This window comes from Podarcis pityusensis, assembly GCF_964106645.2.
Source record: "Podarcis pityusensis genome assembly, chromosome: 14".
Taxonomy (NCBI): Eukaryota; Metazoa; Chordata; class Lepidosauria; order Squamata; family Lacertidae; genus Podarcis; species Podarcis pityusensis.
In genome coordinates this window covers 39,738,062-39,755,772 of record NC_138039.1, presented here as the reverse complement: position 1 = coordinate 39,755,772, position 17,711 = coordinate 39,738,062, and the positions used below count along the sequence as shown (strand labels likewise).

The 17,711-nt window shown below is 42.9% G+C and overlaps 1 protein-coding gene and 1 long non-coding RNA gene across 4 annotated transcripts in view; one reads left to right on the top strand and one right to left on the bottom strand.

Annotated features, from left to right (window-relative positions):
- Positions 1-603: 603 nt before the first annotated feature.
- On the bottom strand, positions 604-15,994 carry LOC308462734. 2 transcript variants are annotated; one of them, XR_013979280.1, is made up of 5 exons: positions 15,884-15,994; positions 10,046-10,126; positions 3,962-4,065; positions 3,093-3,167; positions 604-1,849 (listed from the first exon to the last, which is right to left on the bottom strand). It is a non-coding gene; the product is annotated as an uncharacterized lncRNA (long non-coding RNA). The 2 variants fall into 2 exon arrangements; XR_013979281.1 differs by lacking the exon at positions 15,884-15,994 and adding an exon at positions 15,545-15,704.
- The window catches only part of TRPM7 (transient receptor potential cation channel subfamily M member 7), a 73,602-nt gene continuing 71,797 nt past the window's right edge, over positions 15,907-17,711 (top strand). For both annotated transcript variants that reach the window (XM_080980219.1, XM_080980218.1), the window contains exon 1: positions 15,907-16,169. In XM_080980219.1, the coding sequence (XP_080836345.1) occupies positions 16,167-16,169 (3 nt within the window). In that variant the 5' untranslated portion in view covers positions 15,907-16,166. The remainder of the gene's footprint in view (positions 16,170-17,711) is intronic.

Sequence of the window (17,711 nt, the reverse complement as noted above, 5' to 3'; positions counted from 1 at the left end):
TTCAGGATGAGAACAGAAATCGTGCTCTGGCGGTGCAGCAGCAGCAGGAGGCCCCATTAGCTAAAGTGGTGCTTCAGGTTAAGAACAGTTTCAGGTTAAGAACAGACCTTGGGAAAGAATTAAGTACTTAATCCGAGGTACTACTGTATGTGCTTTGAATGTATGGTGCGCATGCAGCCAGGAAGACTGAAGCCTTGGAGAAGGTGCATACAAACGTACCATTCTGAAAGCAGCAGAAACACTTTAACTGCTCTATAAACATATGTTCTACATCTGCTCTGCGACAATATGCTCTTTTAAAAATTGTTCTGCAGACTTGAAGGGAGAAGATCAGTCTGCGGTGGGTACCAATTGGTTAGTGCCGGTGAGAACAAAAATACAAATTCCTTCTCTGGAACAGTTTCACAGATTTATTTTATACTAAGGGCTGTGCCACTGCTTGCACAGGGCCCTGCCATTCCCCCCACATTAACCCCCTAGAGCTTCCCTTTCCCGCTCCATGCAACTACTTGGCTCACTTTTCACCTTCCCAACCCTGTTTGGTGACAAGGCCCCGGGCCCCATTGCTCCCTAATACATAATAAACACACATGGACATGATAATTTAGGTTAATGGGCAAAAATAGGCCACAACTTTACTGGTTACAGATGTGAGCGGTTTGACATTGGGTGGAACCAGACTATATCCTAACTCCTGCCTGTCTGCAGGGAGTCACACTAAGGGTAAACCACCAGCAGGGGGAGCCCTATGATATACGTCCCCAGTGGGTCCTGGCATGGCCCTAGCCCACGACCAGGCTTCAGACAGGATCCACACTCACCTCTCTGTCGCACTCAGATCACCTCCATTTCCATTTCAGCTTCCAAGTTATGGGTTGACTCCGCACACATATTCCGAGAGTAACCAGATTGAGGCACCGTATAAAATCTGCTTCACAGCTTTTGCTGTGTTCACTCATATTGCTGCTGGAACAGATTCACCTCCTTTTGTGAAGGGAAAACAAAATCAAAACATGCTCTTACCGTATGCCCTGCTTTTGCCTCTGCTAATTTGTCAAGCACAGTCCAATTGTTGACAGTCATGAAACCAGATCCTGAAATAGCTGCAGAAATCAACTTGTTCTAATCTGTGGCTATCCATGGCCCAGGAATACTTGGCCTTCCTTTTTGAAAACACCATTACCTTTGACTTCACAAAGTTAATAGTTATAAATTCTTTTATGCAGTCATCTCCAGTGAGCAGAGCCCTAGCCAGCCTTGTGAGATTAAGACAGCATCACCTGTGCATAAGAAAATGTAAACTTTGGTAGCGGTGAGTTTAGGAGGGTGTGAAGATGTTGAGCCCAAATATGTGGGAAGATCGGCCAAGTATAAATAAAATCAGCAAGGACACATCCTTGCCTAACTGCACAGGTGGAAAAAAGTATGTCAGTTAAATGACCAGAAAACCCCACACCTCGAGTTCTGAATGTTCTGCAAGGTTGTCTGGCTTGCCATCATTTTCTTCAGCCAGCATAGTAATTCTAGTACTTTCCTTAATCTTGAGCTATGAAACAACTCCACAAGGTGAAGCTGTGGCAGGAACGTTCAACTTGGAACATTTCATTATTTGTCTCCACCCAGGACTTCAAACATTCCAGCTTTTAGCGACAATGTGGAACAAGTTAAAATGGAAAAAAACACAAATTGGTTTCAATGACCTTGTTATCCTGTGCACCACATTTCATGTTGCTATTAAGACAGGGTTTCGTACATGCACTGACTTAACAGTAACAAGAATTTGTGATTAAAATTCAGGTGCTATTTATGCTTGAGTGGTCTGCCTTCAGTGGGAATAGTGTCTTGAGGGCTGTAATTTAAGGACAATAAGGTCAACTAAGAAACAAGAAATTCATGCTTTACCATCTCTCAAACACAATTAATTTGCAATTTGAAAATGTTCTCCTTTAAAGATGCCCATTAGCTTTAAAGATGGAAGCATAAATAGGCAGTAAAATTGGAGAGCTACACAACGTAAAGGTTATTTTCCCACACTCCCAGCAGGCTACATTAAGGAACCCAGTATTTCTTTCGCCAACAGTGTTGTAAAGATTGAAAAATGAAACACTTGACAAGATTAGTGTAGCTTAAAAAAAAAAAGTTTCCAAAATATAATAAATGAGGATTACTGCAAGTTTTACAGAATGTTTCAGTAGGCATAGGATGTTTTAAGGCATAATTGGACGGTCGTTAATAGATGTGAACTATGGATTTTACTGATGGGTAGAACATTTAAAGTATCAGGCAATGCAAACATTCCACTCCTACAAAAAGTACTTGGAGAAGACCAAACAAAAAGACAAATTAGGAGTGTAAATGTTGAAGGGGGACTTAGCTGGACAGAATTGTGGGACGGCATCTTACAATATGTCAAGAAGGGGAACCTTTGGCCCATCAGATATTGCTGAACTACAATCCCACTGGGAGGGGATGATAGGAGTTCTAGTTCCACCACTTCTGGAGGGCTGAAGGTTCCCAAGTCCTGCGATATGTTTGTAAGATCTGGTTCACTGCAAAGTGCAAACCAGTTTTGGAAAAGGTGAGGCTGAAAAGCCATAAACGCAGACGTCAAGAGAGGAATTTACGTGATTGCAATTGCCCATACTATCTTCCTGATTACTGTCTGATTTACACTTCATAAGCGCACACCCTGTGAATTCTTGTTTGAGGCTTGAGCTTAAAAGTGTTTGGCCTATAGCTGGGGTACCCAAACTTTTCTCAAAGAGGTCCAGATTTGATGAAGCGAACTTTTGAGCTTTTTTTTAGGAGTGAAGTTGTTGAGTTTTGGGGGGGGATTTTACCCCAGGAAATAAACTGCCACAGGGGACAGATTAAACTGACCAGCAGGCCAGATTAGGTCCCGAAACAGACTTTGGACATGCCAGGCCTATAGGAACAAGCTTTTTAAGAGGCATAGTGGATTTGTTCCATTATTTCTTCGGTGCAAGAAATTTGCTGCAATAACAAAGCCACTGTCCTTGTTTTATATTCCCTGTGATTTGGGTGTAAAACTAGGGCTGTGACACGATCTCAAAAGTGCTCTTGCTCCACACCTTGACAGAATCCAGATGCCAGGAACCAAGTGCATCTCCATCCTCATTTTGATGACTTGGCCGCTCCATCAACCCCTGGGAACAAAAAGTGACAAATAAAGGCATTACTTTCGTCACACGAGATAGTTTTTAACTTTTATGACTCTGAACTTCAGCGTCTAAAGTGCTCAGATGGTTTATAAGAATTATTCTGAAAATAAAGCCCCCTTTTCCCAATGTAAAAAAAGAAAACCCTTCTGTGTTTCTGGTAAGATTGCCCCTTGTCCCTGTAACACATTTATTTTAGAGGCTTTTCACCGCCTGCAGTAGTTTTATTGCAGCGAGATCAAGTTACAACCGGTTCAGTGAGCTATCAACCCATGAGATAAGAGGTACCCAGGCCAATTTGGTTGAGATCAAACTGATACCGCATATCACCTTCACGAGTAACAGGAATAGAGCAGTGCACACAATTGCCCGAGATTATGTCCTAATCAGCACGTTTTTCAAATTTTCTATCTCCGGGGAATCAACCCTCTATTGACTTTTCTGCTGAGAACCTCTAGGCCTCTCCCACAGAAAAACCTTTTGCCCCAGAATCCTTTGTGATGCCTATTCTTTGATAGAGAGAGAACATCCCTTAAGTACCGTGTAAAGTGTTTTGTGTTTCAAATCTCCCAAGTTCCTCAAGGAATTCTAGAAATCTTCCCTGGGGAGCTAGCTTTCTTGAAGCGGTCATTCCTTTCACGCTTATCTTGGGACAGAAAGGTAGCATCCTCTTTGTTCTCTGAGCCTCACAGTTGTTCGCCCACCACACCCTTCTGGCTGCGCATTGCAGGGGATGATTAGGTCACAGTGGGATAAGAGGTCTTGTAGGAAGGCTTGCTCACTTCTACTGATGTTCTCATTGAACCATAGGGTTCCTCTGATGACAGTATGAAAGCCGCTGATTCCTTGGTTCCCATACTCACCCCACCTCCTGGACCATGGACCACTGGAATATTGCAGACCACAGTTATTTTTCTACACGTTACAGCAATTGGAATTTTATAGAATTAAATTTCCAATACAATAAAATGCAATGTAATAAATAAAAGAATGAATAAAATACAATTCATATTAATATTCAGTGCAATGGATGCACTAAATGGAGTCTTCCAGTGCTCCCCCCCCCCAAAAAAAAATGTTTAGGGGTACTCTCAGGGTACTCTCATTTTCCTACTCATATTGAAATACTGTCCCTCACTGAGGCCAAACTTAGATTCACAAAATGTTTAGGGCATGGGTAGGCAAAATAAGGCCCAAGGGCTGGATCCGGCCCAATCGCCTTCTAAATCTGGCCAGTGGACGGTCTGGGAATCAGCATGTTTTTTACATGAGTAGAATGTGTCCTTTTATTTAAAATGCATCTCTGGGTTATTTGTGGGGCCTGCCTGGTGTTTTTACATGAGCAGAATGTGTGCTTTTATTTAAAATGCATCTCTGGGTTATTTGTGAGGCATAGGAATTTGTTCATTCACCCCCCCCCCAAAAAAAATATATAGTCCAGCCCTCCACAATGTCTGAGGGACAGGGGACCAGCCCCCTGCTGAAAATGTTTGCTGACCCCTGGTTTAGGGGTTTGTATACCCCTGCGTCCCCTCCTCAGAAAGCACTGGATTCTTTCATCCTTCCTATTCAGGTTTGTTCCCCTGCTTTTAGCTCTTTAGTCATCTCTTTTTACAAATAGGCCATGTACACATTAGCAGCCTACAATGTATATCAAGTCGCATTTGCACATTGCTGTACACACCAGATAGCAGAGTGGGGATGTCTTTGTCCGTTGTGCATTAACGTTAAATCTGCAACCTCGCTCCCCAAACTCCTATTAATGAAGCTGTTATCTGTGCATGCACAATGGCTGTCTCGAATGCACACACATCGGCTCAATTGTGGCTTGTTTTGAAAGTGGGTGGAAATTGCTTTGAGGGGAAACACATCAAGCAGCAGAATAAACGGTAATGTGTCCATAGCCCCAGAATGTTAGGGTTGGGCATGGTGGTGGAAGGACTCCAAAAAAACATTTAACTTTAAGATTACATGCTAATAATATATTCCTTCAGGTTGTCCATATAGCTGAGCTATCTAAAATAAAACTTGTTTCCTTCCTCCTCATTCACAGCTGATAGATCTGGAACAAGAAACATCTGGAAACAAAAGACAGATGTCTAGAGTTAGGCTACCATTAACACAAACAATAGCAGGAAAATATGTAACAGAGACCTATAAGGGAGTTCTGAACTTATTCAGCACCTGAATTATCTCTGCTGGTATGACTACGAAAGGTGGTGGGGGACAACGAAAACGTTTTGTTGTTGTGAGTGATTGGATCCAGTTACTTCAAATTGAGAACTTCAATTCCAAGCATCTCATCTCTGTACAAAACAACTGCTTTCCGTAATGTTGAAGAAACAGGAGTCTTTGTAAGAACATAAGGAAAAGAAGAGTACAAATGTGTTTTTAGAGCACTTGAGGCTTTGGGGCAAGGGCTGCAGATCTACGGTAGAGCATCTGCTTTTGAATGCAGAAGGTCCTAGGTTCAAACCCTGGCATCTCCGGGTAGGGCTGGGAAACCCCGGAGACCTGCTGCCAGTCAGTGTAGACAATATTGAGCTCAACGGACATTAGTCTGACTCGGTATAAGGCAGCTTCTTAATATTCTCTGTACTTGCTTGTACATGTTTTTATTCATCTGTTCCAGTGGGTTCAATGGGTCTAACTCATAGACGTGCAGGAATTTCAGCCTCAGGAGCATATGGACCCTCTGAAGAGCAAACTACACACAAATCAATAACAGAAGTTCAGAGGGAAAACAAACTATTCCCAGGTGACAGTGTGTAAAGGACAGTTCGACTCTGTTTTTGTTATAATCACATCTTGCTGAATGGTTTGGCGATTGCAAATGTTAATCTTCAGACACACACACAGCGTAAAAAAGGGAGGAGGAGCTGGAATGGTGACACTTTATGACAAATGTATTTACAAAAGCACTATGCCAAGTTGACAGTAATTATGACATTTATGAGAGCAAGGATAATACTGGTTTGGGTTATTATATGTTCAAGAGGTCACATTGACATTTCTTGCAGATCACCTGAATATACCCTTGCACTGGGGTGTTGCTTAGGGTTTTTTTTGGGGGGGGGGTTGTTGCCATTATTGATATTTTTTTGTATCTTTATTTTAGATCTTAGTGATATATGTTGAAATTGTTCAATTTTGTTGTGTTTTTTTAATATTTTATTTATTGTATATGGCTACATTTGTTTGAACTATGGAAGGGTAGCATACAAATAAAACTATGTATGTATGTATGTATGAAGAAGAGGGTGGGAAATCTCTGGATAAAAGTCGTTTTCAAACCTGAGTGACAAAACACTCTTATGTGATTTTCAGGAACTGGGAGTTCCAACAATGGAGGTAGAAAATATGTGGCATCCATATGTCACTGGCCAGGCCTCTCTGAGCTCACGGCTGCCCCATTTCAACTGAGCATGGGATCTCAACACTGGTCTTCAACAGATGGGTCAGAAACCACTACCAGGTCACAGCCTGATCTAATGGGGATAGCTGCAGCAGCAGCACCACAAATATATACGATATGGGTCCAAATGCATGCTTGGGTTCAAGCTAAGTCTGAGTCTGAAAAGGTGGAAGACTACTGCTCTAAAACAAATCCAATGATTTCATGAAACATGGGAAGATTGGTGATCATGGTCAGCAAAGTGTCTTTCAGGGAAGTTTGTCTGTCATTAATATTCTTTCCATAAAACAAAAGCCTCAATATGCTGCTGAGAAAACCTATTCCAGCTGTTAGAAGGTTACTGCAAGTCACAGGATGGTTTCTGAGATAAAATTGCAACAGTGTGTTAAGACTAAACTACTACTAGTATTGCCATAAACTCCAAGACGCAGAACAGCTACTAGTCTCATAACAAGACTTGTGAATTAAAGTGGGTTAAGTGATAATGGTTTATCGAATGCCTCTACAGGAGATTCCCTGTCAAGTATGAATTTAAGTTCAGTAATGGAAATCTATACCACGTTGTCTAGTGTTATCCTTACAGCAACCTGCAAAGGACATTAGATTGCCCTAAGGTTATTCAGGGAATTTTGTAGATGAAGGGAAGACTTGCTACCAAGTTCTTACAGCCACACAACGCTTTGCCTATTACACCCAGGGGCAGCCCACCCTGTTTTGCAGCCAGAGGCAAAATGGGAAGGTGTTGTTCCCCTGTTGCTTCCACACACACCCCGCCCTTGAAGCCTCACTGTCAGTGATTGTGTGACTGTGGTGGTGGCTTCTGGTGGGATCTTGAGAGGTCCACAAGATCTCGCTGGGATGTGGAAGCCACTGCCGCTGCTTCTTCTCATTTCTCTGGCAGTGTTAGGGCAAGAAGGGTGCCCACCACCACAACCATGGGAGAAGTGAGAAGAGGCTGTGGCGGCCATGGTGGCTTCCAGTAAAATCTCGCAAGAGTCCTGTGAGATCTTGCCAGAAGCCAAAGCTGCTTCTCCTCGCTTCTATTGGGATGGGCGAGCCCGTGGCAGTGCTGGAGAAGTGAGAAGTGGTGCTGGTTTCAGTAAGATCCCCAGTGGTGGTGTATTGCTTGTGGCGGCACTGGAGAAGTGAGGAGTTGCGGCGGCAGCAGTGGCTTCTGGTCTTGCAATAGCCCCGTGAGATCTTGTGGAGCTCTTGTGAGATCTCATCAGAACCAGGGAGTTGCTGCCACTTCTCACTTCTCCAGTGGAAACGGGAGTGAGCTCATGGGGTTCTGAGCGGGTGCCGCACCTTGGATTTCCCCACCAGAGGCAGCTGCCTCAGTCCACCTCATGGACGGGCCGGCCCTGATTGCACTTCAGTGCCCGAGTACGATTCTGTTTGAAACAGGGAGGTAACCTCTATGAGGGACACAGAAACCACACACCATTAGTTTAGGTGATGTGGGGTGGGGAACCAGGCCCAGCCTGAGACATTTGGGCCCCTGGAGCAAATCACAAAATGGCACACACCTCCCCACCAGGGAAGAATGGGTGAGCGAAGACGGGGAATAAAGATCTACATTGGGATCTGCTGCCCTTATGGATCCTGCTGCCCAAGGCAGCCTCGTGGGTGGGCCAACCCTGTGGGGAACCTATGGTCCTTGAGATGTTGTAAGGCTACAACTCCCATCATCCTTGGCTGTTGGCCATTCTGGCTAGAGCTGATGAGAGTTAGCGTCCAATAACATCCAGAGGGCCGCAGGTTTATATGGTAGAATACTTGTTTTGTTGTGAAGGACAGCTAATTTTTAAACACATTAGCTGCAAATAAACGATGTAGTGTTCATAATTCAACTATTCTGTCTCCTTTCAAGCTCCTTCCTGTTGGATTGCTACCAGGTGCTTAAAACATGACAGGTATGAAGCTATGTGCATATGGAATTCAACCCCTCCTCACCGGACCCTTGTTTTGCTTTGTTAGGGCCCCTACCTTACCAGCTATGTCTCAGCCTGGTCTCAAGCATGCAAACAGCAATTAAATGATCTACCAGAAACCCCTGTGGCTTTACTTTATCATATGGTGTTTTATCTGAAGCTGTAAATTGTGTATGTGCGGTGGGGAATGCCTCAGTCTAATCCAGTGGCATCAGTAGCAGGTGACTCTACTTCTGCAAAACAGAGCAGAGCATACACTTTTGCTATATTCACAACTGTTCTTTAAAGTGTCTGATAATTAATGCAGCATAACGTGGTATGCTGACATGTAATTTCTAAAGTGGCTCCATGGACAGGATGCAGGATCTGCTCCAGGTATGGTTAGTTCTCTTAGTTCCTAGCCTAGCAAAAATAATGTGATTCTAATTCTAACACAATCCATTGTCTCCATCATGGGGATTAGTCACAGCAGTGCTATCATTTATTAGAATAACTTGCTGCTGAGGGAGGGGGAACATTACTATTTTACTAACTGTGCTTTGTAGACAGAGGCTGTGTACATACTCCCATTTACTCCGCACCCAGTGCCCTTCCACTGAGTTTCTTGGGCTTGCCAATTGAAGGTCGGCGGTTCAAATTCCTGCAACGGAGTGAGTCCCCATTGCTCTGTCCCGTGTGCCCTGGCTTCCGTCACAGTGTCCCATTGCACCAGAAGTGGTTTAGTCCTGCTGGCTACATGACCCGGAAAGCTGTCTGTGGACAAACACCGGCTCCCTTGGCCTGAAAGTGAGATGAGCGCCATAAGCCCATAGTTGCCTTTGACTGGACTTAACCGTCCAGGGGTCCTTTACCTTTTTTTTTTTGTATGCGACAGCCACAATTCATATTCAAACTGAGAAACAGAATGACCTAGTTGCGTTTTAAGCTGGCAATGTGCACACAGCCTTAAATTTCCTCAAATCAGCAGATCAGTTACAGTGTACCTGATGGCTTATCTCCTGGGAAAATTCCAGGAAAGGTGTTTGTGCTGTATAGGGCATGTGATTCCCTTTCCTCTCACAGCTACCTCCACTTTTACGTTCCCATACTTACACTGTATCTAATTATTATGGAAGGGAAATGTCTGTTGGTTTGGAAGTATTAATCACTAGGAACTGATACAACACAATTTAGTAGGTATGCATAATGATGTATAATGATGCATAATTTATTTTCAAAGGCACAAATTGTATGGGCTGGGTAAAAGTCAATGACGCTTTTGGTATCATTGATATGCAGGTAGATTTCCTGCTATGCTGGCAGACTAGAGGACAACCATTAAATTTGTTTTCAAGAGGAGTGGCTGAAATGTGTGGATCCCTCAGTCCCCCACATAGTGTATTATCTTAAGTGTATAGTCTGCATTATTCAAGGATATTAAAATGGAAATATTCTGCTTATTAAACTAATCATCCCCAAGCTGCCTGCTAGCTGCGAACATGCTGTGAGAAATAAATAAATTAAAATCCTGGTCTTGCCTGCTTCCAATCAGCCTCCACTGGAGAGCATGCTATGGTGCAGTTGGATCAAATATAGTTTTCAAACACAGCCCACACAGACTACAAATAAAACAGAATATCAAGTATGTAAGTTCACTGAAAGGTGGAAACAAATAAAAAGCAAAAAGCAGCAACAGACTGTCAGTCAGGGTTTCTTAAACGTTTTATCCCCAGGGCTGAAAATTACTGAGATCTACCAATGAGAATATGGAGCCAGCCTGGAACCAGCCACCAAAGGGAGTAGATGGAGGCTAATTTCGCATAATTAGCTGGCAATTGTTGACATCCTCTTGATATCTAGTATCGAAATCTTATTTTGAAATGGCATATTTTTTTGCTACAGCAATTTCCTTGTTGCCTGGACGTACACTGTTCAACTTTCCTCCAGCCAAGTACAGAGACAGTACTGGCTTTAGAAATCTCATAACTAAGGCCATACATTTAAAGAACTTGATGTTTAGGTGCCCAATGAAGACATTTTCATTCAGGAAGTTTTCCCCTGAGGTGTAACCCAGTCATATATGGAAGATCAATTTTATATATGATTTTTTAAATAGTTTGAACGGATGGTTTTATTGCTTTAGAGTTTGTTGAATTTATTTTATTGTTCTTAGAGTTTGAGTTTTTGTCCCCACCCACCATATTTACCCTGTAATCTGCTTTAATGGCTTCATGCCAGGAACTGGTCTATACATATAATAATTAGTCCCCCAAATCTTAAAAAATATTTTAGGTCTTTCTGTCTTCTATGAATTTGGTGGTAGAAATGTGTTTGATTTATTTTAAATATCACTGGCTGGCCTTTACTGCACAAATTTATTCTATCTGTTGAACTGTGAAGAGTTACAAGTGGATTTGAGTAACCTACTTTTTATTTTTTAGATGAGCTATTCTGACTTAGAATATAAACCAAATGCAACTGATTCATTGATTTGTCTGTTGCTGTGGGATCATGTTATAATTTGACTGAAAATGCTCTCTCTCCTTGTCTCCTTGAAAGAAGCTGGTGACCCAATATTCCAGGCTGAGATTTGGGACAACAGAGATGGCACTGGGTTATTACTTTTATCTATGGCTCTAGATTAATAGTGTTCCAGCTATTTTCCAAACATGAGAGAAGAGAATGTTCTGATCCTGATAAGTTTAAAATAACAAAACAAGGATGAGAACAAATTAGCTACTCTATAATGTATTTTTTGTTCTGGTTGAGTAAGCTCACAACGAAGGCAGTGAAAATAATCATTACCCATTGCCCAGCACAGAGGTATAATGTGCTAGAAATAATGAACTGGTTTTCAATGCATACTATTTTAAACTCACTTTTGAATATAATTAATGCTATAGTTTAATTCACATTTGGAATGTATGGATACACCTGAAGGATGTGATTTATTATTATTATTATTTGCAGGTTTATAAGCTTCTTTACAACCATGTTCATAGCTTGTGAACAATGGCAATAATCTCATAACTTTGACCTTGTAACCACTTGGCCAGTGTTGAGGTGCCAATTTTTTCAGCTTTTAAGTACGACCACTTTTAGCCTATGGTAAATGTTCATGCGAGGCTTCTGCCAAAAGGCCTGATCATTACCGAACATGCATTTGCAAATCTTTAAAGTAGGTTGAGAAACAAGGCAGTAAACTAGGATGTAAGCCAATGGGGGAAGCTGCAAGGATTGCTTCACCATGGGCAAAATTTTGGAAATGTCATTCAGATTTATTTTTTTCTTTTTTAAAGTATCCCACCATGGTTGGATTTCAAAGAACTAGTTTTCCATGAGGAGCTTGTAGTTAAACTAATGGAATTATGACCTTGAACAACTGACCCTCTAGTAGTGTTGCAAAATGCTTTTAAAACTCCTATGTTTCAAAATCCAGCTTGACATGCAATGGGGGGGGGGATTTGCTTAAAATGTGTCTAAAGCCTATTTGGACTAATAAAACGAGTTTCATTTATCTTTGGATCCAGCCCTATGTATACCATTCTTCATTTCCTATTCCAATTAAGTTTAATGGATGAACTGAAAAAACATTATTCCAGTTAAGCAAGTTTATAAGATGGCAAATCCTTCTGCCCATCAAAAGCTTCCTTATACAGTAATTTTAAACATTTATTTGAACTCCTGTCATGTTCTGCAGAAGCAAGTTGCTAAATATTGATGCAAAATATTTCCTGCCCTGAGGGGCCGAATGTGTGACTTTTATAGTACTCTTAATTTATTTTTGTTCATGGACATGGAATCTGAAATCTGATCTCTCTATTGGCAGTGTAAAAAAGAAAATTAGTGGTAAAAACCTTGCGGACTTTATTGTTTCTGAACAAGAAAGTCTGGAAGAGTTGGGCTTAGTGAGCTTCAACAGTCACTGTTCTGAGCATTTGTTTTGAGCACTGGTGGTTAATAATCTGGGTTTATGAGCAATTTTTTATAAATAAGGTGAATGAATCCTATACACTGAAATAGTCCACTGAGTTCAGTGGGGGGTTACTCCTAAGTAAGTGTGCAGGTTTGATTTCTAGTCTACAGTTCTCTCTCATGCAATATGATTCTTATGTCTACAAGCCAAATGGCATACACTCCCATTTGAGGGACACATATTTCCTTATTTTGTTGCGTTGTTAAAATATCATCATTCATTTGAAGCATGGCAATTTTGGTTTGGATATTTATTGTTAGGATTGAAGGGGGAGCTCCCCCATCACAGATAAACGGTAAATGACTGGCGTCTATGGGGTGCGGCATTCATCTCACTTTCAGGCCAAGGAAGCCGGAGTTTGTCCACAGGCAACTTTCCGGGTCATGTGGCCAGCATGTCTAAACCGCTTCTGGTGCAACGGGACACTGTGACAAGTGCCAGAGCACACGGAAATGTCATTTACCTTCCCGCTGCAGTGGTACCTATTTATCTACTTGCACTAATACTTTGTATCATATCATATACAGTTGTACCTTGGTTCTTGGACATAATCCGTTCTGGAAGTCCGTTTGACTGCCAAAACTGTTTGAAAACCAAGGTGCAGCTTCCAATTGGCTGCAGGAGCTTCGGACTTTCGGCTTCCAAAAAATGTTCAAGAACCAGGACACTTCTGGGTTTTCGGTGTTTGGGAGCCAAAACATACGAGTACCAAGGCATTCAAGAACCAAGGTACAACTGTATATGATACGATATGATATATCATAGATACATATGATATAGGGTATCCCATTTATTTTGAGTTTCAGGGTCACATAAATTTACTTTGGAGTCCAGGGACACATTAACTTTAGTTCTTTTTAAGTGTATTGTTTCAAACAAATTTTGGAAACTATTAATCAATGCTGGCATCATACCAATCTTCTATTTTCAGAATTCTGAAGCTGCCTTTTCTCAAAAATATTGACAAGGTGGTTTGCAAAAACCAAACACCGTAACAAAACGTAGAAGCATACAATAAATCCATAAACATTGTACAAACTCAGCATTGAAGAAGACATTAAAGGTTAAAAATTCTCTCACAAGACATCGGGCACAAAATAAATAGTAATTATAAGAGTAATAATAATAATAACCTGCTATTTCATGCTGACTTATATTTACATTGCTCGCTGAGTACACCAAGTAGCAAAATTTTAATAAAAAGGAGGAATTTGTGCCTAATTAAAAATTAAAGCAAACTTAATAATGTTTGAGACTGGATTACTACAATGTGCTGTGTGGAGCTTTCATTGCACTAGGTCTGGAAGCTGCAGGTAGTGTAGAATGCTGCAGCACAATTGCTGACAGGAGTTAGCATAGAACACCTCTGCTTAGGGACCTGCACTGGTGGCAGATGTGCTACAGAGCCAAGTTCAAGGTGTTACTATTAGTATTTGAAGCCCATAACAGCTTGGGACCAGCTTGCTTGTGATATTACCTTACCCAATTTATTCCCACTCAACTGCTTTGATCTGCGGAACTGGTCCTGTGGCAGGTGTCACTTAATTCCTGTTCCACATTTTTAAGAAATTGATTTTTTAATGTGGCTGTACCCACGCATTGGCACTCCCTGCATATTGACACCAGGCAGGTGCCTTCACTATACTTTTTCGGCACCGGCTAAAAACATGTTCGTGTCGAACATGTTTTAATCTGGTTTTTAGCTTACAATTGATTTTACTTAGGTTTTAAATAGTTGGTTTTAAGTTTCTTTACTGATAATTTTACTGTTTCATTCTTTTTTTAAAACTGTGAGGTTTCATTACAATCAAGCATTTTTAGTGTATAATGCATGAAGCAGGCTAAACAGGATTGCTTTGTACCGGGACAAACAACAGGAGAAAGTGAAGCATCACATTTTAAAGGCTCTAAGGGGGTGGGGCGGGGTGTTGCTCTGTACATGTTGTTAAACACCAGAGACTTCTGTAACTTTATCCTCTGCCTAACAGGCAGGCATTTAGCAGGTGAAACTTTTCCTGGCATGTCTATGAACGAGCGTGTACCATTTCAAACATATTCCGCACAATGCATTTTTAAAATGTGACTGTGAAGTTGCTTTGAACTGTTTTGTTTAACACTGTGTTTTAATAAAGGTATTATTCTACACAACTTTTAGAAGACATCTGAAGGCAGCCTTGTATCGGGAAGTTTTAAATGTCTGATGTTTTATTATGTTTTTATATGTGTTGGAAGCCACCCAGAGTAGCTGGGGAGACCCGCCAGAGGGGTGGGGTATAAATATCACCATCACCAACATATTTTTAAAAAATGATTTTTTCAAAGTTTAGAAGTGTCAAGTAAGAAAAAAATAAAACACATATCCCTTTGGCTTCCCTCCTTCCCCATTTGTGGATCCTTGTGTTATAATTATTCCCCCTGCATCTCTTCTATCATTCCAATTTTTACTAATCCTTATTTCATTTTTTTTTTAGCTATAAGTTTTACATCACTCCTGCTAATGAATTTAGTTGTTTAAAGTAGTTTTTCAGGTAAATTATATACTTTCCCCATTATTATTATTCGTTACATTGACTGTTAATTAAGGTCCTGGGACCTTAAGGTGAATGTGATAATAGTAAGTTGAAATGCAAGATAATAATAATAATAATAATAATAATAATATATTGTTAAGCAAATTACTACTATTACTACTATTTACTTCTAGCTTCACTCCTGCCACACCACTCCCCCCAAATCCCTTCAGTTATTATATTTAATTATATTATTTAATTATATTTAATTATATTATATTAATATATTATATTTAACATTATTATTATTATTATTTACGAAGGGTGCTTCTAGCTTTGCTCCTGCCACCCCCCAAAAAAAATTCCCATTATTATTATTATTATTATTTACGAAGGGCCCTTCTAGCTTCGCTCCTGCCACCCCCAAAAATCCCGTTAGTAACATTATGATTATTGAAAGGCCCTTCTAGCTTCGCTCCTGCCACCCCACCCCCAAAATCCCCTCAGTTTGTTTATTTATCTATTATTATTATTATCATCATCATCACTACTACTACTACGAAGGGCCCTTCTAGCTTCGCTTTGGACACCCCTCCGCCAAAAATACTCCCCTCAGCGCCCGACCCCTCCTGCTCCCTCTGAGGCGAGCGCGACCGACGCGCAGCTCGTGAGGGAAACGCAGGCCGAGCCAGGAAAAGGCGGGAGAAAGGCCGGGCGGGGCTGCGCAAGCTGACGCGGCCACGCCGCTGCGCTCGAGCCGGGCCAGTCGCACAATTATGAGAAAGAGCCGCCAGGCCGCTCCTGCCGCTGCCGCCGCCGCCGCTGTTGCTGCCTTCGCCGCCGCCGCTGCCGCCGCCCTCCGCTCTGGATCCCCAGCCGGAGCCTCCTACCCCGAGCCTTCGCCGCTGCTCCGGCCGCCCCCTCAGGCGCGACTCCCCGCGGGCCCAGTTCGGAGCGCCCACCTCGCGCGGCGGCGGCCTTCTCTCCTTCTCCTTCTTCTTCTTCCCGCCCGGCCCCGCGCAGCAGCCGCCGCCGAGCTCAGCGCCGATAGATGGAGACAGGCCCCGCCACCGCCGAAGCCGAACCACGAGCAGGAGCAGGAGCCGACGCCGCCCGGCGTGAGGAGAGCCAGAGCCGCCGGCGCCGAGACCCCGTTGCCCGACCCTGAGGAGAATGGTGAGGGTGGGGGAGAAGAAAGGGAAGCGAAATGGGGGCCGCGGGGGGGGGGGGGCTGGGTCTCTCTCTCTCTCTCTCTCTCTCTCTCTCTCTCTCTTTCTCTTGCCTGGAGCTGAGGAGAGTTTCCCCCGAGGAGGGCGCCATAGCCGTCCTTCCCGGCCATGCGAGGCGGCTTGTGGCTGGGCGTCGGGCTTAGCCCCGGAACCTGCCCCTTCGTGGCTCCATTAAATCTGCCGGGAGCCCTTGGAAGGAGCGAGATGGGGGTCGCCGCGCAAGCAGGTGGCTTGGGGGGGGGCGCAAAAGGCTTCTGGGCCCCTGCGCCACGTTCCTCCTCTTAGAAAGCGGACGATCCGTGGCGCTCACGGCACTTTTAACATGAGTAACGGTAGCAGAGAGAGAGAGAAGAAATTATGGGTTCCTGCCCCGAGGAGCATACAGAAGAAAGCAGGGGTAGCGTGGTGCTCTCCAGATGTTCTTGGACGTCAGCCCCTGCCTCCATGGCTAGTGATCGAGGTGATGGTGGGAATTGTAGTTTAGAATATTATTTTCGTTGGCTGGATGGTGCCAAAGGGTGTGAATGGAAGGCACTTAGGGCCCTTAAGGAAATCCACAAATGCCTCCCCAATCCTACCACAATCTCAGACAAATCCTGCACCCCAAGGCTTCAGAAAACAGTAGCAAAGGGACATAACAAAAGGTAACAAGGCTGGGCATTCTTCTCCCCCCCCCCCCCAAATAGTGCAAAAGGATAGGTTGGTCTATCGTGCCCATTAGGCATGATAGCCTTGGTTGGGTTCAGAGGCAGAATGCCATTAAATGCCAGTTACTGACCACTCTCAGCCAAACCTACCTCACAGGGTTGTTGTGAAGTTAAAATGGGGAGGAGGAGGAGGAGGAAGAAGAAAAACATTGTGTTGGTTACTGAGAGGCAAGGGCAGGAGAGTTAGACTTCTTTGGCTTGTCGCTTGGAAGAAGAAGAAGAAGAGTTTGGATTTGATATCCCGCCTTTCACTCCCTTTAAGGAGTCTCAAAGCGGCTAACATCCTCCTTTCCCTTCCTCCCCCACAACAAACACTCTGTGAGGTGAGTGGGGCTGAGAGAATGAGATGCTGGACAAGAAGGACCTTTGGTCTGACCTGACAGAGAGTCTCTTATGTTAACAAGTCCCTCCCCTCTTAAAAAAACATCTGATTTTCAAACTGAACGCTTCCCACATGAAGAAGATCTGCATAGCATATTGAGCCATGGGCGTGGGCAGGAGGGGCAGCTGTCCCCCCTCAAGTAAATAAATAAAAATATTTGACTAAAAGTAGAAATTGTAGAAAGATTTTAACAGATTTTTCTGAGCACTTAGGGTCAAAAGAAAGTAATTTAAAACAGCTGTTGTTCAGACATTTCATTCTGAATATGCTAGACAGAGCTAGACAGAGGGTGTTGACAGGTGGATGTCCCACCCCCCTAACATAAATCCTTGCAACATCCAGGCTATTGTTACTCCTGGGGTTTTCGTTTGTTTTTTAGTTAAGCAGTTCCTGGAAGTGA